Source organism: Rhinolophus hipposideros, assembly GCF_964194185.1.
Source record: "Rhinolophus hipposideros genome assembly, chromosome: 15".
NCBI lineage: Eukaryota > Metazoa > Chordata > Mammalia > Chiroptera > Rhinolophidae > Rhinolophus > Rhinolophus hipposideros.
The window spans coordinates 51,104,685-51,127,242 of record NC_138061.1 but is presented as its reverse complement, the minus strand read 5'-3'; the positions used below and the strand labels follow the sequence as shown (position 1 = coordinate 51,127,242).

Genomic DNA, 22,558 nt, shown 5'->3' with positions numbered 1-22,558 from the left:
CCTCATCTGATAGGTATAGACCCAGCAATGTGTGAAGTGCTCTGTGAACAGGTCTGGTGAGTACAGAGGTATGTAGATAGGTTGGTTCATCGAGGGCTGCAGAGTGCAGCAGGGCGACAAATTTTATGAGATTCCGAGAAAGGAATTAGGGCTGGGCAATAAGATGCCATAAATACATCAGGAGCCAGGACAGATGCCCTGGGGAAGATGTGGGCTTTGGCTAGTAATGACCCAGGCATCTCTGGGGTAAGAGATATAATAGATGTCCCCAAGCATCGGAGAAGCTATAAAATTCCACAGAGATGACAGTGGGCTTCTGTCATGTTGACAGTTGTTCTGGGACCTCTTTAGCAGGGTCTCTGCCTCCTGGCTCAGAGAGCCTCTCTCTATCCCGGCAAGCAGAGCTTGTCTTGCTGTCTCCCTCCCAGCCCGTCTCTTGCTGTTCTCTACATTGGCTATAAAGTTGACTTATTTGTTTGCTTTCTTTCTCTCTGGGTACCTTGAGTTGGAGGCGATGGTTGCCATAGAGATATGTGGGCAGTGAGATACACTTCTCCCCCCAGGGTGGGGGGGGCAACGCAGTGGGTTGGGCTCTTTGGCAGACATCCTCTGGCCAAGGATGCAGGGTACAGGCAGGAATGACAGTCTGAGAGTGCTTACCTTCTCATGCCCACACAGCGTAGCCCTGGTACTTCAGAAATGGGGCTAGTGGCTGGTGTCTCCAGTTAATCATGCGGTGCTTTAATTTCCTCATCTCACCAGTGTCCTCTGACCCAGGGGTGAGGGAGGGAAAGACAATTGGGAGCTGAACTCTGGAGTGTGGGGAAAAACTGGTGTGATTACTTTGTGGAGCTACCTGCCTTGGGCTGTCATTTTTTACTCCTTGCCTACCCACCTGAATTTCTCTGACCCGTGTGATCATGTCCCCTTCCCATCCTCACCTCCTGTCAACCTTGTCCTGTCTTTCCCAATGGATACCATTCTTTCCCTGCCCAAACAGGGTGAGGTTTGAATTCTCTTTGATTTTTCTTTCCCCTCAAGAAGAAAATTATTGTATAAGATCATATGCTTCAGAGTTGCTGTTCCCCCTCTCCTGAGATGATTATGCCAAGACTGGGGCTCTGTTGTGTGGCTTGTATGCCAGATTAACTTTGGGACAGAGGCCTGGTCCTGGCTGATAGGCACAGATGCCAACAAGAGGGTCAGGAATATATAAGTGCCATTACTGTTTGGAGGTGGGCGAGTGGGAGAGTGTTGTCTTGGAAATGGAGGGAACAAGCCAGGGGCTTTGCTGTAGGTGTAGACATGGGGGATGTGAGCTCCTGGAGAGGCTTGGGCCAGAAGGCCCACTAGGCTGGTGCCCGTGGGGTTAGGGAGTGAAGGCCGTAGCTTCCTGCAACCTCTCAGTTTACGCTGTATATTTTATAAAGGTGCAGCAGCTGGGGCTGGGTTTCACTCATCGCTGTCTGTCTGTCTTGGGCTCTGCAGGTGTTGGATTTCTGTGTCTGGGGACGTGGTGGGCCCATCAGGGTCATCCGTAGGGTCTGAAGGGGCTTGCTGTTTGCTGAGTCTCCCTGCCGGTTTTCTTTCTTGTTTGTGATTCTCTGGGCTGCAAACTGAAAGGAAAGAAAGAGGATATCGAGCTGCTTCTCCTGGGCTTCCATGGTGAGGTGGCCCAGGAGGCCCGGGGAAGGATCACCTGGTCTTCTGGGGGGTGGGATCTGGATGGAATCCTTGTTTTGATCTGTTGTTACTTGTCATTATGGCTCCAGGCCCACATGTGCCTCAAGGTAGAGAGTTCGTGTGGCTGTGCGTTGAGCACTGTCTGTCTGTGGGCCTGGCTACATAAAGTCACTGAAAGTCACATAACGTCACTCCATTTGCTTCAGAACAGCAATAGGTGTGGATTTGGGGCTCTTAAGGGAGTCCATGGTTCCAAGCTTGGCTCTCTGCTAGGCTGAAGGAGGCATTTAAAATAGGCTTGGATGCAGGAGCTAGTGGGCCAGGTGATGGCAGTGATAAGTTGTTATTTTAAGATTTAAGAGCACCCCCCCCCAAGGAGCCTGAGCCCTTATGTCTTTTTTTATTTTTAAATCTTCATATTCCCTTCTTATCTTTATTCATATGCATATAGATTTTTACCTCATGGAGCATAACATTTATATCCCTCTCTCTTGCTTACATCCAAAATATTTCCCCATATTGCTACAGTTGAAGGGCAAATGGTCCTTTCTTTCTTTTACATCATTTAGGATTTATTCTTGGAATGGTTTGCGCTATAAGAAACCTCTGTATTTGGACCATTTATCTGGATTCCAATTGCTTTTACTATGATGGATGCTTGGCCTGACTGAGAGATGCTACCAGAAACAATATTATGAAATCTGTTAGAGCACTTGCTGTATATATTTAGTCTGTATGCTAAAGAAATTTCTATGGAAGCTAAATGTAAACAAAAACTGTCGTCTTCCCGAGAACCTGGAAGGTAAGGGTTAGGACCATATCTGTTTCTTTACTTCTGTGTGGGCAGAGCCTTACAAAGTACTTGATCCACATATACATGTAGAATGAATGGATTAAGAGGGCTGCAATACCCCTCATGGTTGTTTTTTGGCTTTGGCTCTCAGGAACGTCAGAGCCAAGTTGCTGGAACCCTTGTTCCCTGGAACGGGCTTGGGTTCCCCCTTTCTGCTCCATGGAGCCAGCCTGTCAGCTTGACCCAGCTGTTGGAAAGGACGTATAAAGTTAAAGACCTGTGCTTGGGGCATCGTGCAGGTGGGAGATATAGGGAGACAATGATTCTCTGTCATTAATGGCCTTCTAGGGCAATGTTGGGACTTCTAGAAGCAGCGATGTTCGGTTTTAGTGTGCGTAAGGCTCACCTCGAACACTGGTTTAAAGTGCAGGTTCCTGGGCTCTGTCCACAAAGATTTGGCTTCTGGAGGACTGGGGTGAGGTTCCACAATCTGCATTTTTAACAGGTGCGCTGGTGAGTTTAATGCAGGTGGACCCTGAGCCACGCTTTAGCTTTTAGAAATGCCACCTAAAATCAGCAACAGCAGTGACAGTTACTCTTGCCATGCTCTCTGAGATTTACCAGACACACCTTAACCCAGCCTTCTCCAGGTGGCGTCTCTACCGGTATGTGGCCACCTGTACACATGGGCTGTTCTGTGATTTGGGGCCTCCTTCTGAGCCCCCAGGTTGGTTTGTCAGTCTGTGTTCAAGGCTGTGGCAAGCTGAGTGGCTGGGGTTGTGGTATGTTGGCCATCAGAAGGGCAAAGGCTGTCCCTTTTTGGGTCCAGCTGGCCCTGGGGACTGAAATAGGATCCCCCGGGGTGGTGCCAGCTGAGAGTCCCCACCCCCTTAGTGTTGGCCTCAGTAGCCCCCATGACATTTGTGTCCCCTGTGGTATCTCCAAGTGAGACTTTCCTGTTAAGGATCTGGGTGAAATGAGGGGAGGACAAAGCTGCAGTGAGAGAGGGGGAGAAGGAAGAAAAATCTGTACAGCCCTGGAACACCAGGACTCGGGGGCTTGAGGAAGCATTTAAGGAGATTGTATGTAAAACCATTCTTTCTTCATAAGGATAAAACAGGCCAATTTTTGTTAACAGAGAAATGGGCATCCTGTGTATAAGTGACTGCGCTCCTCTGACTCTTCCCCCCAAGTGGCTGAGGAAGCAGCCGAGAGGTCCCTTTTCTGTGCAAAGGCTTATGCTGGGTTGGTTTCGTCATACAGTCATGCTGTGAGCTATGTCACTTAGCTTGTACAACACTGGCCTGTCACCCTGCCCTCCCCCCCACCTTCCCAGAGTGACTTTGGGTACTGGCATCATGGAGTGGGGATGGAGTTTGGAAAGTAGCCCCATCCCATAGGAGAGGCCCCTGCTTTCTTCCAGCTGCTTGCTCTGGTCCCTTCTCAGAAGCTGTGCTCCAGGCTTCGAGGCTGTGCTGAAACCCTAGAGGTGAGTGGCTGACCCCATTCTCTGCTGAGGCTGGAGACAGGGAAGGAGAGGAGTGGGTGTGATGGGTTCCTGCCCACATCTCTATAGTTGCTGCTCTCTGGACAGCCTTGGCAGGCTGACGAAGGCCTGACCCCATGGGCGCCAAAAGGGTGGTGACAGGAAGAGATAGGCACTTTGCACCTCTCGAGTGCCTCTTGGCAAAGGGCCTTTTATCATCTGCCCATGGCTGGGCAGATCTGCCCCAGGGCCAGTGGGGAAACCAAGGTACAAAAGGTTCGTTTATATTGAGCGATAGGTATGCCAACCGTTTTGCCAGTTTTCAGACCCCAGCATCCGCAAGTGATGTGATCTTCACTTACCCTTTGGCTCCTCCCTTTAAAACACAGATCCTGGTTATTTTGTTCCTCTGAGGAAGCCCGATACATCGCTCCCACACCTCACCGTCGAGGTCCAGAGCTTTAAGCCCAGTGGAGCAGATCCCTCTTTTCTGCTGGCTGAGGCCTCGCTCTTGTCTAGACCCACCTCTGGGTCCAGACTTCTCTATGGTGGGGAGATTTCCAGCTGCTCCCCCCAGCACCATCTCTATTTCCTGGGCCCTAGCAGCCACAGCAGCAGTTTCCCATCTGCTCCCCTCTTTTCTCCTCCCTCTCTTTACCCTCCCCCCCCTTGCTGCTGCCCTAGGAGGAGCTATTTTTAGGGGCTGCTTCCTGGGATGTTTTACTTGGGGCTGGTTACCATGAAGGAAATGTCACCAAAACAGTGGGCAAAGGCTGCAGGCACCCAGAGCCCTACCGGGGGCACGGAGAACTAAGCAGCTGACCCTGTGTGGCCCTCGAGAGTGTCCAGAGTGTCCAGAGGCAGAACCTTGCCTTCTTGGGGCTTGCTAGTTAGCCCATGGGGATTTTCTCCATCCAAGCTCATTTGGGAGACTTTCGCTGTGGGCCACTTCTTGGCACTTCTCTTCTTTCCCTCCTTAGTTAAAGCTTCTCTTGAGAGCCAAAGGCCAAAGTGGGGCTCAGATCTTTGTGTTTCTTGCTTAAAACTGCTCGAGTTTGGACTGAAGAGAAGGGGAGGATGCCAAGTTAAAATACAGAGCCTTGGGGCTCATGTGGGCATGTGTCAGTCAATCACTGCATTGATTGACTCGGGTGCATGGATGTGAAGGAAATAGAAGCCATGGCCCCCACGCTTATGCGGTGGGTGGTGGACGGACTTTGCTCTTAATTGGAGCCTCTTTGCACCTTTAGAGATTCAAAGAGGAAGCGGTATGGTATCATAGTGTCACGGTGAGGTCAGTGGGATTGTGATTTGGGATTCCTGCTGGGCAGTGCCCAAGATCAGGGGCTGTTTATAAGTAGCTGGAGAATGTGGATGATGATATAAAATTCCTGTACTTTGTTAACTCTTCAGAATGATGTCTCAGGGGGCCAGAAGGGGACCTCTGCTGCTTGGGGGGGGGGGCACTCAGACAGGCAACAAGAGGAGACGCTCCACGTTGCGCATCTGAAATTGATGGGGCTGGAGGAAGCCTCTCACAATCCATGTCAGGGCCTTAGGCACAGACCTTGGAAGTATCCTTTGAAAGGTCAAGGGGTGTCATTGAGATTGGAAGTTGAGGAGGGTCCCTCATAACCAGAGTTAGGGCTCTGTGTCCTTTCCCACTTAAAGAAGGTTGTATGTTTAGATGGTAGCAGAATCTTATTTGAAGCTAGTGCCGGCATTTGTGGTTTTAGAGAAATGTCACTAAATCAGGCTTGTCCCTGCAGGGCTATGGAGAATCGGTGGCCCCCAATCCTGTGGGGGTAGCAAAGTGCATTTGGAGTAGGGGTGCTAGGGGAGAGATTGTCTGCACTTCCCTTTGCTGCACGCTAGCTCCCCTCTGTGTGATTTCTCTTAATTTGCCTCCTTTGGCATGTTGGGTCATTCCTTGCTGCCCTACCCATAAAGGATACCTGCCCTTCGTGGCACCCTGGACTAAGTCATGAAATACTTGGGCAGAAGGCGGGAGAGGCATGGCCTTCAGGCACGCTTTTGTTCCAGGGCCAGCTCTGCCCTGGGTGGGCTGCTGGGGAAGGCCCAAAGTGGGTCGCTGATAACAGCTGTTTCTGCTTTCTGCTCCTCTTGTCACCTCTGCTCTTGAGGGGGAAAACCTTGCAGAGGGCTGTGGTTGGAGCTGGGCTGAAGGCCGGCAGGGGTGGGTCTCTCCATGGCAGTAGCACACAGGCAGGCAGGAAGTGGCCCTGTGCAAAAGCGGGAAGTGGCTGTTGTCAAACCGGAAGTGGGGGCTGGGTTGTGGAGAGGCGGGGACAAACCCAGTGGAAAGGTGGGTGGGAAGAGGGTCAGCCTTGGCAGGTCTGAGCTGTTCCCTAAGAACAGTGAGCTCAGTGGTCACTGGAAGGAGGACAGTCTCAAGGGAGAAGGCCATGTTTGTGACGCCAGCATTGGCCGATGTGTTATCACCTTAGGTTGTTGAGCCAGGGCCTGGACCTACCACTGTGGACCAAGCCATTTTAGTGGCCTCACCCCTTTTGGGGTTGGGGACGCTTTGTTTCGCTGGGACAGCCCTTGCAGTTGGGAAAGATGCTCTACAAACAATATGTGTTCCCCAATCCCACTACTGCTCGGGTGGGGAGCCCTCTGCTTTTTCCCAGACATGGACCAGCCTTGGAGGGGACTACAGGACAGGAAGTGAATGGAAAAGGGACAAGAGGCAATGGCTAGAGAGGCCGGGGTGCTGGTCGGCTATGCGTGGTGGAAGGAGGCAGGGAGAGTGTGGCAGGCAGAAACCGCACAGCTCATTGAGCAGAGCTGGATGGCAGGGCGCCACCGCCAGCTAGCAAGCCTGAGGCCGAGGAGCGGAGGGCTCCTGCAGGCAGTGGCGCTTCCTGCGCTGTCCTGCCTCTGAGGAGCCCCTGTTGCTAACTTTCACCTGCAGGCTGTAGACACGAGGGGTGGAGGAACAGCCCCACCCCCAGGAAGGCTGATGGAGCCAGGTCGGAGGGCTCATTTGGTGTGTTGTGGCCTCCGGGACTGCCCAGGCTAAGGGACACTGCGTCCGAGTCTCTCAGTGTCTCTGGTGATAGTCATGGCCACAGAGCCCGGCCCGGGAGGCCTTGTCTGTCTTATCCCTGGGCTCTTAGACAGGAGGCTCGCCCTGTATGCCAGGCACCGTTCTGGGCACGTACCTGCACTTGTCCGATGACCTCATTGAATTTACAGGTGTCTCTGCCTCCGGTTTAGAAGTGAGGGCACATTTCCCAACACACTGTACTTGGCTCATTCTCTTACCGTCTTTGGGTCCTAATCAAATGTCACCTCCTGTCTGAGGATTTCCCTGACCACCCTACATTAATATACACTCTCCCCCTTCCCTGCTTTATTTTTCTACATAGCACTTGCCACGACATAGACCATGCCATCCAGGTCTTGTCATTTGTCTCTCCCCCTAGCCCAGCCTCAGTAGACTATCAGCTCCATAAGGGTGGGGATTTGGGTCCATTGTTCACTGCTGTATCCCCAGCTTCTAGAATAGTGCCTGTCACATCAAGTGGGCCTCAGTAAATGTTTTCTGAATGAATGAAGGAGGCTCAGATAGGTGTATAACTCACCTGAAGTGGCAGTGCTAGGATTCAATCCAGGGTTGTTTGATTCCAAAACTGATGTGTTCATGGTGGGTCTCCATAGCTGAGGATCCAAGCAAGTATCAAGGCGCAGCCTGGGGTTCAGAGAAGATGTAGGCCTCCCCCACAACGTGGGGCTCGGCTCCTTGCAGTTAGGGTCGAACTAAGTGACTGACGTGGACCCTCTGGACCCTGGGCAGCTCCTTCGAGGAGCTGGGAGTGTGAATCTGTCTCTCCTCTTCCCACTCTGAGTCACTGGTGAAGCCAGAGCACCCTTATTTTTAGTGCTGTTGCTGTTGTGGGACTGTAACCATTAGCCAGTAAGAGACTTAAGGGAGGAGATAAACATTAATCTTCTGGGCCTTCGCCTCAGCTGCCACCTCCGCATAGCAAGATACTGTTCTGCACCTGCCCAGGCAGCCATGTCCAAGGGTTGTGGGTTGGAGGATTGTGAGGTGAGTGTCAGAGAGAGCGCCGGTGAGTCTGCAGCTGTGGGGCTGGCTAGTGGAACCTCCACCTAGGGGCAGGAGGAAGGGGGGTTAGCTCTGACATCCTCCCAGCCAGATCTGGAAGAAGCGAGCCCCCCCCACCCCCCGCACCAGGCAGGGCTGGCACTGCTTTCTTAACTACCCCACCTTCTGAAGGTCCCCAGGTGATGTGGGAGTGTGGGGTTACCTGGGGTTGTCCTGGCTGCACCCTGGTCAGCGGTCACGCTGAGCCTGAGGATGGGAAGGAAGGCCTGACCCAGATCTCGGGCAGCTGGGATGGATTAGCTGGGCAGCAGGAACTAATCTCTGCCTGTCCCTACCTCCTTCTTCCACAAAGCAGAGCTGTTGCTAGAGGGAAAGTGTAGCACAAAGCTGGGGGTGGTTGGTGAAACAATAAATATGAATTCCTTCTGGTCTATAATTCTTACCTCAGACTACATTATCTTACACAGGTCTGGGTTTGAATCCCAGTTCTATCCCTTTTCTGCTGTAGGACCTTAAGCAAGTTATTTACTTCTCTGGGCGTCAGTTTCATCATCTATGAAATGGGGACAATCATAGCACTTACGGGAAGCTTTACAGAGGCTCTTTGCTGTTTAGGTAGAGGCCAGGTGAGCAGAAGCCCCTAGCAAGGGATGCAGGAATTGTTTGGCAGGTGTGGATGTGAAGGCATCGGCCTGGGCTTACAGATATTAGGGTGAACTGGACTGGACTCCTGGCCCCCCAAAGCCTGGAGTCTTTACTTGATGCTCTTTCTTTATCCTGTTATCATAGCATAGTGATGGAGAAACAGGGCTCTAGGCTCAGACCACCTGCATCCATTGCCTATGTGACCTTGGGCAGGTACTTTAACTGTTTAAGCTTCAGTTTCCTCATTTGTAATGTAATGGAGCTAATCAGATCCCCTAATTCACGGTTTCTGTGAGGATGAAATAAGGTAATCCATGCCTCTGCCTGGCATATAGTAAACACTTAGTAAATAATAGTTATTACTACTATTGTTGAAGTTTTTGAGGAACCCTTATTAAACCCCTGTTATGGAAGGAACACTCAGAAAAGTTCCACCCTTTGAAGAGCTCGTGACTGAAAGGTAACTGATGTATGATGTGAGAATTATGAGAGGTACAGTGGGAGATGAGGGAAGTAGACATGAGAAGGTCGCATCTACCAAGAGGAACAGGGAAAACTTGGTGAAGGAGGTAACTTTTGGCAAGATTCTAGCAAGGAGAGCTAGGAAGCAGAATGGAAAGGGTTTAGAGGCCACCTTGCTGTGAGTTGCAGCATCCTCTCCTATTTCCTGGAGCTCTGCCTTCCTGTGGAAGGAACTGTCCAGCGCAGCTTGCTTGGATCTGCAGACTCTCGGATTCTGGTCGTTTCCCCAAAATAGTGGAACCCCAGAGCCTGGGGAGAAGTCAGACTTCTGTAAAATGGGCATCATTATAATACCAACTTCATTAGATTTGTTATGAGGCTAAGTTAAAAGATGTATCTGCCTGGTGTAGAAGTAAACTGTCAATAAATATTAGTAATTATTATTATATTTTCAAATCATCATCATCGTTGTCATCGTCATTGTGTTTCAGGGTTGTTATGAAGACTAAAGTGGAGAATATATGCAAAACTAGCGCAGTACCTGGTTATGTAGATGCTCAATAAAACCTAGCTATTGTTAGTATTATAACAAGAAAGAGACTCTGGATACCTTGACATCCCTGCTATAGTGGAAAGAGTACCAGAGTTTAGCTGAAGACCTGCATTCAAATCCTGGCTCTGCCACTCACTCGCTTGAGGTGCTTTCCTTTCCTAAGGCATTTCCTCATCTGGAAAAGGTGGTCATCATACCTGTCTCCAGGATTGCCATGACTTGGATTAATTCAGCAAATCATAAAAAGCATATAGTTGGTGCCTAAGAATTGAAGGAGTGTAAATAGCCAGGTGGCCGCAAATAGAACGGATGGTTGATGGATTTTGGTTTCTCTCCTCTGCTTTTAGATCACCAGAAACTAGAACGGGAGGCCCGGATATGCCGACTTTTGAAACATCCAAACATTGGTAAGTGTGCTTGTATAGAGTCTTTCTTGGGTGTTTTGTAGCAGCAGGGGAGAACCAAGATCCACTGCTTTTGTGTGTGGGACTTCTTCTGTCCATGGGTCTTTGCCTGGTGTCCTTGTTGGCCGAAGAGGGATAGCAGCTGTGTCTGGCTCAGAATTCTGGGGCATTCATTCTAGTTTAGAGACCAGGGTGTCTCCATCCTTGGGGTGCTATCTCAGGCCTGGGATATGAGGTACTGGGACAGGTTTCAGACTCTCTTTCTTCCCCTCTCCTTCTGTCTTTGGGCTGGGGTCCAAGGTCCTCAGCGTGTGAGGTTCTGGGCTTGTAGCCTGCCTTCATCCCTCACCAGGGGCCCTCCACGGCCGTCATAAAAGGGTCCGGATTTTGTTTCTGGACTTGAAAGAGTTTTGTTCCTGTTGCAGTGCCGTGCACACTCTGGGGGTTTCCATGGTGCTCCTGTTTATATTCCCCAGAGCCAGGGAAGCAAGCTGCCCACCCGCCTGGCGTCTCTGGAGAAGGGATGGCAGGAGCCATTTGAGTAGAGAAGGAGAAAATATGAAGAGGATTTCTCGCTGCTCCCACCCTGAATTGGGGGACAAGAGCACATTGTTAGTTGTTCTAAAGCCTGAGGAGGTTTGCCTGCCACAACCCACTCCGGCTCAGTTTTACATTGTTCAGCTGAAACAGTCTTTGCCAAAAGCGTTGGCCCTGATTTGGTGCTTCTCGCAGAGAGGACAGAAACTAGGCTGGCTGCAGTGTCTGAGCAGAAGCCCCAGTCTTGACTCGAGGCAGAGCAGGGAGCGTCTCCTAGGTTCTCCCTGAAAGCCCTGAGTCATCACAAAGAACAACATGTGTTCCGTGCTCCTCAGGCATGGCCTAAATATCGGGGCTCCCACAGTGCCCCGGAGGCCGCCCACTCTACTGTGTTGGCGGCTAGGGCTGTGAGGCGACTTGCCGAAGCTTAATGCATCCTCCAGAGCGACTCAGCCTCTGGCTTCACAGAGCTGGGGCTAGAATGCTCCGTGTGTGCTATTACTTGGGAGAGTGGAGGTCGTACTCCAGCCCAAGGGGAGAGGAGCAGCTCTGAGGTAACCAGAATGCCAACCATGCAGGGCTTTATAGATCACAATCAGCGGCTTGTATTACACCCAAAGCAGATTGGCATAGCCAGTGCTCAGCTCTGCCTGGCGCAGTGTGTTCCGCGGAGCCAACACCTCTCAGCCGACAGGTCCTGGACTCAGAACTACTGGAGCTCCTGTGTGATCTCTGAAGTTAGACCCACATGAAAACATCACAGTGGGACCAATGTGTTGCCTTCTGTTGAAGAGATATGATGGAGAGGAACACCTAAAACAGCAGTCACAAATTCAGGCGTGTTTGGTTTGGCCGGTTCAGTGGTCTAAAAATATTTTTATTACTAGCCAGTCAGTATTTAAAAAGCGAGATTTCACATTTTGAAAAAAATGCCATTTCCCAGTCTTTCGAATCAGAAAGCTTGGCTCTGTTGAGCCCATGTCCACGCATGACCAAAATCAGCTGGGGCTGGGCAGGGGCTGCCCCCTTAGCCCACTTGCCACCGTCCTGACCACTCCCTGTTAGCTCACGTTTGCGTGGCCTATGTGGTGCCTGTAGGCTTTGATCTTGTGACCCAGAAGTTCTAGAACAGAAGGGAAAAGCATGTGGGTAACTAAAGCCATCCGTGAGCCCAGACGCATTTTGGTGTTCCAGTCCTGGGTTTCGGTCTGAGGACAGCAACTTGCTTTCCTTATGCTCCTTGTGACCAACTCACAGAGCAATGGTGCATTATCCCCATCCGGGAGGAGAACAGTGGGTGGGGTAGATGAGGCAGGAGGCAGAACCAAGTCTGCATCAACCACAGACAGGTTGGGATAGGATGAAAGCAACTGAGAAACAACCAGGAAGGGCAAAAATGGGATTCTAGCTGGAAAAAGTACTAGTCTTTTTTTTTTTCTTTTTGATATATTTCTACAAATTAAATATACCTTTTAGACTTTACTTGGGTTGATAGCCCTTTCTTTTTACCACCTGTGCTCAACTCAGAATTAAGGCAGATGGAGGGACCGTCTACCACAGCCATCTGCTCTGTTAGGGAGGCAGCAAGACTCAGGCAAGGCCAGGAAGGCACACTCCGTTTGTCAGCATCTGATCGCCTAGCCCTGTTCTTCCATTTCCTGACTACTCCCAGGTACTGAGGGGTGTTGGTCTGAAGCCCTGTTCTGAGGTCAAGGACAGGGAGAAGGAAGGGTGAGTCAGGACTGTGTCCTGGGAGAGCTGGCTGGCCAGACTGTCTGGCTTCCGGTAGGAACCAGGGCTCCCGGAGATGTGGCAGAGCTACGGGTCCAGGAGGCAGGGGTTGCCATGGATCCTGACCTGGCTTGTAGCAGGAGAAGAGGCAGTTTTGTCCCCCTAATCACCATTCCTGTCGTCTCTCCACCCTTCAGAGCTGTGGCCCTTTTGGCTCCAGCCTCTCTAACTCCCTCCCACAGGGATACATGTAGACCAGCCGAGAGTGGTATAGAGTTGAGGAAGCTGAGAGCAAAGAGCTTCTGCTCAACCTCTGATGGCTGTCAGACTCCGAGGCACTTGAATTCAGGAGGGTATTTGTTGCAAGGAACCAGGCATCCCTAGTTGTTTTTCCTGATAGATATTCTGGCCCAGGAGTTAAAAGGCTGGTGGAAGAGTGAACCCTAATGTAAACCGTGGACTTTGGGTGGTAATGACGTGTCAGTGTAGGTTCCTCGATTATAACACATGTACCACTCAAATGTGGGGGATGTGGATGGTGGGGGAGGCTCTGGGTGTTTGGGAACAGGGGACATGTGAGAGCTCTCTGTATGTTCTGCTCAGTTTTGCTATGAACTCAAATTACTCTAAAAAATAAAGTCTACTAATTAAAAAGAAAAAAAGGGCCTACTGGTTGTGAGGGGTACTACAGAACGTAAACCAGCCCTGGGAAAGTGGCCAGCGGTGTGGAGTTAAGAGGACCCAGCAGGTGTGCTCATGGTCTGAAGTCTGAATGGAGTGTGTTCCACCTGTGATCTGCTTGCTCCCTGCTCTCCATTCCTCTGATGAATAGACTCGTCTTCCTGCGTGCTGAGCTGCCCCAGCAGTTTCCATCAGAGTCTAGCCTTGTGGTTTAGAGCAGCACTTCTCAAACTTTTATGTGCTCATGGATCACCGAGGGATCGCATTAAAATTCAGATTCTGACTCAGCAGGTCTGGGGTGGACCTGCGCTTCCTCGTGCCGCCAGGTGATGGTCACGTGGCTGGTCTGGGGAGCGAATGTAGAGAAGCAAAGGTCTGTGTCTTTGGCATCAAGTCCTCCAGGTGGGAGTTTGAGCTTTGCTAGTCGGTAGGTGTGACCTCCGGCACATTGTTTCACTGGACTGTTCCTCTTTGTGGAGCTGTCGTGAGAGGGGTCAGTGAGAAAAGGAGGCCCAGGAAATAAATGGAGATGAGGAAAATGGAGATTCCAAGTCCCAGAAGTGATCTCTCCTAGACCCCCAGCCCCAACTCAGTTCACCAGGTGTTCAAGCCAGGCTGCCATTGACCTTGGGCCCAGGGCTCATTCAGCTAACAGTAAATGTAGCTAAAACAGTCGCAAAGACAAAGAAGGAAACACTGGATGGTGACTGAGCAGCTCCTAACCCCTGCCCACCTGCTCCTGGAGGGGATCCTTAGTCCCCTATCAGCCCCCCGGCCAACAGGACCTCCTTCCCCCTGTATTTTTGCTGTGGACATTAACAGGGACACTTTTTTCAGTGCTTTTTTGGACCAAGGTTTGTTACTTAAAATGTGGCGTAGGCTTGGGTGGTTGTTAAAGAATTGGAAATAGCCACAATATTTGGGTTGTGGCTTTGTCAGTCCTTGAAGGTATGAAACATCAGAAGTATTTAGGTGGTTTATGGCCTGTTCTTCCTTCCACCGTTGGTAAAGAACAATAATTAGATTTATCACTGTAATGCAATAAACGCTGTATCCTCCTTTCCCCCAGATCTTCCTGTCTGTAGACTTGGTCTGGCCCGCCTTGGCCATCATGCCCTTTCATTACTGTGGAATGGGCTGGGTGTCAGATGATTTCACTGCCTGCATCAATAGCTCTCAGCTCAGGAATGCTTCGTACCTAAGTGTTGGTTTAAAGCCTGTCTTCCCTATTCTCCTGGAAGCTCTGTGGAGGCAGCGCCGGGTTTCTCATCTTCACGGTTGTACCTGTGGCATGTACAGCCTTGCCTGCTTCAGGGAAGGTGCAGAATGGACATTGATGAGCAAATCAGAATGGCCAGGGGTAGTGGGACATGTTGGATTTCCTTTGCCTTAGACGATGGAGAAAGTGACGCCCTAAAGGCAGTTCTGCAAAATCAGGATCTTGGTGTCAGTTTGTTTTGGCTTCAAGTGTCAGTTCTGCCTCTTAGTATGACCTTGGGTGAGTTCTTTCTTTCCTCTCCTGTTATTGGGGCTAACGGAAGTCACCTGCCCCACAGAGTTAATGTGAGAGTTCGATAAAATAACGTGTGAAGCACTTGGCACAATGCCTCGCTCGTAGAAACAGCTCAATTAAGTGTTAGTTATTATAATTTAGATCATTATTATTAAGAATCTGCTAGGTAGGCACTTAGAGTGGTGCAGTCTCGTTTCTCCTCTTGTTCCCAGTTCCTTGGTAATTTTCTTTACAAATGGAAAAAACAAAAACGATGGCAGTCTTGTTCAGATATGGACCTTCCGCGCCTGTTCCTTCTTGTCTCGGTGCAGCCTTGCTCTGGGGTCCATGCTAAAGCCAGTCTTTGGGCTGGGTGGCCTGGGAGGGTGAATCTGTCTTGCTGTTTCTCCCCTGAGTCCCCTCCCAGCTTCTCCTGTGGCCCACGTCCCACCCGTGCGCTCTGTGTGTGGCCTTCCTGGAGAAGGGCAAATGCCAGTGACTCCCTCACTGGGTATAGGCTTGGGTGTCTGCACTTTCTGTCCTGTTCTCAACCCTGCTGGGCTGGGCTGGGCTGGGCTGGGGTGGGGGTCCTGGGGAGGCAGAGCTCCCCTGAGAGTGGCTGTTATCCTCATACCTGCTGTCTTGTTAGCTTACCATCCTGCTGTTGTTTGTCACCTCCCTAACGAAGCTGGTCTTTAGCTTCTGGGACAGCTGATTTCCAGGGGATTATTGGTATTACACACTTTAATGCTTTTTAATAGCAAATTTTTAATTAAATGAAAAGTCCTGTTGGAAGCGAGGGAGCAGCAGCTGTGGCAGGACTCAGCATGCAGCACCGACTTAGACCAGAGAAACACAAGTGAGGAGGGAGGTAGCTGGGCTTTATTAGGGGAGCTCATGTGAGCACGCCTGGATCAGTTAGGGTGGGAGGGAAGCAGGGGTCTGGCTGTAGCTCCTTCCTTCTGTCATCTGCAGGCCTAGAGAAGCGGGAGCTCGTTTGCTCGAGGACAGGAGAGAATGGTTTGAGAAGGAGGGATTTTAGGAGTACCACCTGCCTTTGACGTCATTGGTACATCACAGAAATACTGAGTTTGGGGTGGAATTTGGGGTTGAGTAACCGACACAGATCAAATAAGGTAGGCAATAGGAAGTATAAACAGTCGTTAGGCCCCGGTTCAGATCCTGGCATGCCTGAGTCCTTGTTTGTCAAATGAGGAGAACCACGGGGCTCCAGCGATGGCTCAGTGCCTGTTATTTTATATTCTGGCTGATCTTGCTTTGGTGGGGAGAGGATGAAGGGAAGCGCCTCAGCCCTGATGAAACGTTCTGACACTGGAAAGGGAAGCTGTCATGTGGGGTGGTTGGCAGCCTGGGCCCTGCCAAGGAAGAGACACAGTGATTTCTGTGTATCCAAGAACTTCACTGGTTGGTTTGGTGATGGGCCATTCCTGAAGTGCTCTGGGAAATGCTCCTGAAACTGCCGACGGTTGTCGCGAAGGTCAAACAGAGGGAGCTCTTTGGAACAGAGGTTTCCCCATCAAGAGAGTTCAGGTGAGGGAAGGGACAGGAACAACCAGATTGTCAGCCAAAGCATCGCATTGTGTTTGCATTTAGAATGATGCTCGGGGCGTGGCATTTAATCCAGAGGTGGCTTTGTGGGCAGAAGCTTGAAGAACAGACCTCAGAAAACATTAGGTTGGTGTTTTGCCCAAGCTCTCTGGAGACGGGGAATAGGAAGGGATTCTCCTCACCAGCCTTCTCTTGGATTTGGTGAGTTGTGGTTGTCAGCTCTGTACTGTGGACTCTTGGACCCATCTATGAAGCGGCTGTAGGTACATTTGTGAGTGGCCTCTCTCCCTGGCTCCATTGCTTTTTTGCCTGGGTATGTGGGCCGCTCCACGTTCCTTACAAGAAACAGTGGTGTAGACTAGTCTTTGGAGTCAGAAAGAGCTGGGTCTGCATCTCGACCCACCATATCTTTGACTTTTGGCAAGATACCATATGCCCCTGAGCCTCCTGTGGCCTCATCTCGGGATGGTCGTCAGGGGCAATGAACACCTCTAAGGCAGGCACTGTGGCCTTCCGAATTCTAAACCGTCTAGCACAGGGTCTGGCACACAGTAGGCACTCACTAAATGCTTGTAGAATAAGTCATGTATGCAAAGAACCTGACAAGAAGGCCTGGCACACAATAGGCACTTAGTAAATGGTTATTGTCGTTGTTGCCTGAATCTGCGTGTTGTCCCCCCATGCTCACCATCCATCATCCTCGATCCCTGTGCCTTCCTGCTGGGCTCTGCCTCTCCCACTCCTTCCCCTCCCGTTAGTTCTTCTGTTCCCATTTACTCCTCTGAAAGAGCTCTTGGGCTCTGCCATCTTGTCAGTCTCTGTCCACCTGCGGTACGCGTCACTAGGTGCTTCTCCCTCTGCGTTACGTTGTCGTACATCATATCCCAGGACCACCTTCTCTGGGACCAGCCCCTCTGGGAAGGTTCCTGTTTTTCTCTGTCTTGTCTTCTTAACCGCGAAGCTTGTCTGTCTTGCCTACGTCTGAGGCAGTGTGAGGTGGCAACCAGAGCACTGGGCTTGGGGTCTGAGTGTGTCTGCTCTGTGGCCGCATAACCTTGGATCGGGGAGCGCTGGGCATGCTGCCACTTCTCACGGCCGCTCCTTCAGGAGAGAGCCCAGCGAGGCTGACAGGATGGGGCATGGGTGGGGATGCCGAGGAGGACAGGAATAGGATTTCCAAGTTTTCTCTCTGTTAATGTCTGTCCCCGTCTCCTCTCTTGCAGTGCGCCTCCATGACAGTATTTCTGAAGAAGGGTTTCACTACCTCGTGTTTGACCTGTAAGTGCCACTTTCTGAGGGTGTGGGGGCCTTTCCCTCCAGCTGGCTTAAGATGAAGGCTCAGAAAAAGGCCCAAACTGGGGGGTCTTCAGCTTCTGCCAAGGGTCCCTCTCCTTTGCCCAAGGGAAAGAATTTGATTTTGAACTTTCTCTGGTCATGGACAGGTTGCTGAGTGGGTCTCATTGCTCACTCAGTATCTCCCCAGGGCTCTGAACCCCAGATGGCTTTGCTGTCATATTTCTGTTCAACAACACACCTCCGTGCAGATGCTTTTTTCTTGTTCCTTGGTGTGCTGTCCTTAGTGGAGAAAGAGAATACAGCTCTTTGCCTGACCTTAAAAATTCTGAGAAATCGAAGGTAGCTCTTATTAGTTGTGAACTGGGCTCTAATTGGTCTCTCCTCCACTTTGGTTGTGGTTAAATATCTCAGAAGTGGCTCTTCACCTCCTGGAAACCCCTCTGGTATTGTCAGCGTTGGGTGTCTATCCTTGGTCTCATTGTTCTTCTACTTCAGTAGTAGCAGTTGTATCTTTAGTATTCATGTTGGTCTCAAATAAAGCTATGACTTTCTGAGTAGGTCGATTATTTTCTCTTAGATCCGTGTATATTCGTCTTTGCCTGAGTATTAGCTCATCTGTAGGTTATAGAAACAGAAATGTGTGGGAGAAAAGGAGGGCCCACATTACTCCAAGGAGAAGCCTTATGTCACTGATGGATTGAGAGTGTTCTGGGCTCTCAGAGGAAATGCATGTCGAGTTGGCATTTCTTTAAAAGCTGTTCTGCAGTATGACTTGTTACCTGTTGGATGCTGGCTGACTGACCTGCCTCCTCTGACCGTCTTTGTCTGTTGGTTGCAGTGTTACCGGCGGAGAGCTATTTGAAGACATCGTGGCCAGAGAATACTACAGTGAAGCTGACGCCAGGTGAGATGATGCCTATAGTTCAAGTGTGAGTCCAGCGTACCTTAGGGGTCAGGCATTGTCCGGCCTCTGAACAGTCTTTAGGGAAGATCAGCAAAGCTCGTCTGGACAAAGACCCTGTAGAGCTGGACTCAGGTTGCGTTCTGTGGGCAATATGAAAAATTAAAAATTCAGCACTTCCTGGTCAGTTTTCTTGCAAAGCTCTTACAAGCCTCCTTTACCTCGTCACCCCAGGAATAACCGTTTCTTGTGAGCATGCCCCGGGGCCCTCCCCACACCCTTTCTTTCCTTTGACACATTCTACGGTGTACAAGGCACCCTGGGGATGATCCAGAGATGGAGAAAACATGGTTTATGTCCCAAAGGAGTGTGACCGTCTGTCTTGACAGTCCTGCCAGGAACCTTCTCGGGAGCTTTCAACCTTCATCACATTGTCTCTTGACCACTGTGACCAGCCCCGATGAGGGTCCTCAGGCCAGGAGACCATTCCTCTGCCACCACTCTCAGCCCCCCAGGCTCCATGGAAAGGAGCCCTGGCAGTTCCGTTACGTGACACAGCAGAATTCCTCCCACACCACAGCTCTGGGTTCTTGTTTGGCCAGCCTTCCCTGCCTCGGCTCCTCCCCTGTCCCCGACTTTTCTCTGAGGGGGATGTCCTTACAACCTGTTTTTGATCATCCTGCCTGTAGCTTATCTGGCATATGTGGCAGTTCTAGCTGCCTCTGGAGAGTGGGGGAGTGCAGCTTCGTCACAAATTTCTTAACTCTGAGAGGCCAGTGTTTGCTGATCAACTTCAGATGCTTCAGCCTCAGGAAAAATTCTCAAGTGGGGAGATGAATTCCAGTGCCAGCAGGGGAGGACCAGGCTGTGGGGCGGGAGGAGGCGGTGATAGCTCAGGGAGCCTGTCGGGGAGGAGGGAGAGCTGGGGGGGGTGACTGTACCAGTGGGCTTGGCCTGGCTCTCTGGGACACTTCTCACTTTTGCCATTTTTGGCCAGAAGGCTCTCCCTGCTAGCCTGGCTCTGTTCTAATTATACATTTCTGTGAAGGCTCGCCTCTTCAGCTCAGTCTTAAAGTCTCTTTGGCCTACTCTTGGGCTGTGTCTTGTAGAGAGGTCTGAGCCTTTGCCTCCAGAAGACTGGTAAGACCCTTTGGCTCTTGTGGAAGCCCCAGCATCAGATTTTAAGAAAGGAGGAATACGTCTAGATCACTGGCCCAGCACCCCCAGACACTGCGAGCCTCCTGCACGTACATGGTGGTGTCTGCTGGCTGAGGCTCCATTCTCTAGGCCAGGGTTCTTCGGCCTCAGCAGTACTGACATTTGGTGCCAGATCATTTTTGGTTGTGAAGCCCCTTCCTGTGCACTGTAGAAGTTTAAAATCATCCCTGGCCTCTACCCACTAGATGCCAGTAGCACCCAACACCTCAGTTGTGACAACCAGAAATGTCTCCAGGCATTGCCAAATGTCCCTTGGGAAGCAAAATTGTCCCCCAGTTTTCACCGCTGCTTTAGACTGTCAGCACTCCCTGCCAAGAGTTTGACTGCACGCGGGGCAGGATGGTTTGGAAAGTGGAAAGCCTGATTCAAGAATCAGCATGAATGTGACTCTGTCTTAGTTTGTCTTTTGCTATGCAAAATCATTATCAGAAATGCTCCTCAGGTGCCTTGTTTGGGCCCCTCTTAAGTGTATTATTTCTTAAAGGTATCTGTAGTATTTTATCTCCCTTTCTAGGTGACAAGCCTCAGGGTAGGCACTGGGTGTTAGTCACCATCCCAGCCTGTGAGGTACTAAGCACAATGCCGGTAAGCACTCAACAGATGTTTAAAAAAACATGAGTGCACCCAGCCAAAACAACTTAGCTTTAGATGGACTCTCCTAAGTTGCCACCACAAGCGTCTTCTTGAAGAACAGAATTGCTGTTGTGGAAAAGAGAAGAAAGGAAAGGATTGGATGGTTTCCCCTTCTCAGGAGTCTGGAGTGTCCCGACTCGTGGAAACAAACTGGTTGTGTTGGGCCTTTACCGTCTAAGGAGGCATGGTGGGCCCTAGTGGACCCTGTTCTCGTTTGTCCTCTGCCATTATATAGCGGGAGACCGTCTACAAACCACTTAATCTGCCTGGGCCTCGGTTTCTTCTTTTGTAAAATAGGTTGCACTAGTTGATGTCCGAAGTCCGAGGTTCTAACTTGTCGTTCACTGATTGTCTGTGAACCTGTGACCCAGAGTTATATCGTGCTTTAGTCCACAGCGTCTGGCTGTGGATAAGGTGGTTTAATCATGCACTAACATTTCTTTTCCTTCTGCTTTTGCAGCCACTGTATACATCAGATTCTGGAGAGCGTTAACCACATCCACCAGCATGACATCGTCCACAGGGACCTGAAGGTACTACTCTGGCTCTCCCTTTGCGTCCCGTGTGTAAAGTGTTGGCGCCACCTGCTGCCAGGTGGTGGGACTGTGAGGGCCCACCCAAACTAGGCTCCCTCTGGGCAGAAGAAAGGTGGGTGCCTCACAAGGTTCTCTCTTTTCCTTACACAGCCTGAGAACCTACTGCTGGCGAGTAAATGCAAGGGTGCCGCAGTCAAACTGGCTGATTTTGGCCTAGCCATCGAAGTACAGGGAGAGCAGCAGGCTTGGTTTGGTAAGAGTGACCCTGTCTTCCTGGAATGCAGCCCCCGCCCTTCCTCCTCTTCCTGATCTGCCTTCCTCTTTCAGAACTAGAAGCCAGACCCTTAATGGTCCTGGTCTCCTCAGAGACTGGAGGAGAGGGAGGGTGCACAGCTCCCCCTGGCCCTCTGTGACTCGATACAGTGAGTCTAGCTGTTGTCAGCACTGTATTCTTGCTGCCTCTGGGGAGGACTGGAAGTTCCTGGTAGGAACACGGACTTGCCCTCTGATTTAGATTCCGGGCATTGCAAGAAGCCGAGCCTGTCTTCTCTTGCTGCCCGTGTGCTAAGAGCTTCTGTAGCAAAAGCATCAGGAGTGAGAAGGGACATGGGGGAAATTGCTGATATGGATTTAATGAGAGAGAAAGTGGGTTCAGTGTGCCTCTGCCCTCTCTTCTGCTACAGGTTTTGCTGGCACCCCAGGTTATTTGTCCCCTGAGGTCTTGAGAAAAGATCCCTATGGAAAACCTGTGGATATCTGGGCCTGCGGTAAGCCCATTCCACACTCTCAACTTTTCGGTGTTAGGGGCCCTTGACTTCAAGCAATGGCAAGAAAAAGGCTTCGCCTGTTCCTTGCGGGTCCCACAAGTGCCTGGTATTTGTGAAATCCTGGTTTGCTGTAGTGCCCCTGGGATGGCTGTTCCCATCACACCCTCCTCCCCAAAGTGCTTTCTGAATTCTGCTGCATCATCGAAGATTTGCCCACACCTTAGAGGATGGGTTGTGCCTAAAGAAATCCCTGATGTGGCTTGGTGTCATGGGGAGTGAAGCATCACAGGAAGGGCTAGTGGCACAGCATTGCTGGCTGGTAGCCACTTCTGTCTCTGACATGGCCCTTGACCTTCTGGGTGACTCTGAGCCCTGCATGGCTTTCTCGGTTCCTCAGCAAAGTAGGTGACTGACCCCAGTGACCTGTATTCTGTCTCGTAGGGGTCATCCTGTATATTCTCCTGGTGGGATACCCTCCCTTCTGGGATGAAGATCAACACAAGCTGTATCAGCAGATCAAGGCCGGAGCCTATGATGTAAGGACTGGTTTGTTCCCACCCCGTGGCTCTTTCCAAGGGAGGGGGCAGGTACAGGGAGGGTTATAGGGACTTTGAGGACCCAGGGATGAGCAGACAGGTCTCAATTCTTGCCACCCACTGTTCCAGGGAGTAACTTTTTTGCATAGCCATTCTGGGGATCTATAAAATCAAGGAGCCCTCTGAAACCCTTGGGCATGGAGGTGTGGTGTGCTGCATAACATAGGGACAAGATGTCCGATGGCTTCCTCCACTGCTGACGTAAGGTGGAGCCTTGGGGACACCGCTGAGCCACTGCTTCCTCCTAGTAGAGAGACAGGGTTGAACTCAGAAGACGTTGGAGTCCCCTTCCTGCTCTGGTCTCATATTCTGGCATTCTCACCATGATTGCTCGGTCTTCCTGACCCAGTCTTTAAGTTGACACAGGTACTGGGATAGCAGCTGTCTGCCAGGAAGCCTTAGGTAACACACAGTATCCCAATGACAGGAGTTGGGGTGATGACAGAGCCTACTTTTCGAGGTGTGGGGCTCACAAATTT

At 50.8% G+C, this 22,558-nt stretch overlaps 1 protein-coding gene across 36 annotated transcripts in view; it reads left to right on the top strand.

Annotated features, from left to right (window-relative positions):
• Positions 1 to 22,558, top strand: part of CAMK2G (calcium/calmodulin dependent protein kinase II gamma) — a 52,856-nt gene that overhangs the window by 2,557 nt on the left and 27,741 nt on the right. For all 36 annotated transcript variants that reach the window (XR_013994956.1, XR_013994957.1, XR_013994958.1 and 33 more), the window contains exons 3-9: positions 10,066 to 10,125; positions 17,356 to 17,410; positions 18,267 to 18,332; positions 20,641 to 20,713; positions 20,867 to 20,969; positions 21,400 to 21,483; positions 21,925 to 22,019. Coding sequence is in view for 33 of the 36 variants with exons in the window: in XM_081073733.1 (XP_080929859.1) it covers positions 10,066 to 10,125; positions 17,356 to 17,410; positions 18,267 to 18,332; positions 20,641 to 20,713; positions 20,867 to 20,969; positions 21,400 to 21,483; positions 21,925 to 22,019 (536 nt within the window). In the remaining 3 variants the exon portion in view is untranslated. The remainder of the gene's footprint in view (positions 1 to 10,065; positions 10,126 to 17,355; positions 17,411 to 18,266; positions 18,333 to 20,640; positions 20,714 to 20,866; positions 20,970 to 21,399; positions 21,484 to 21,924; positions 22,020 to 22,558) is intronic.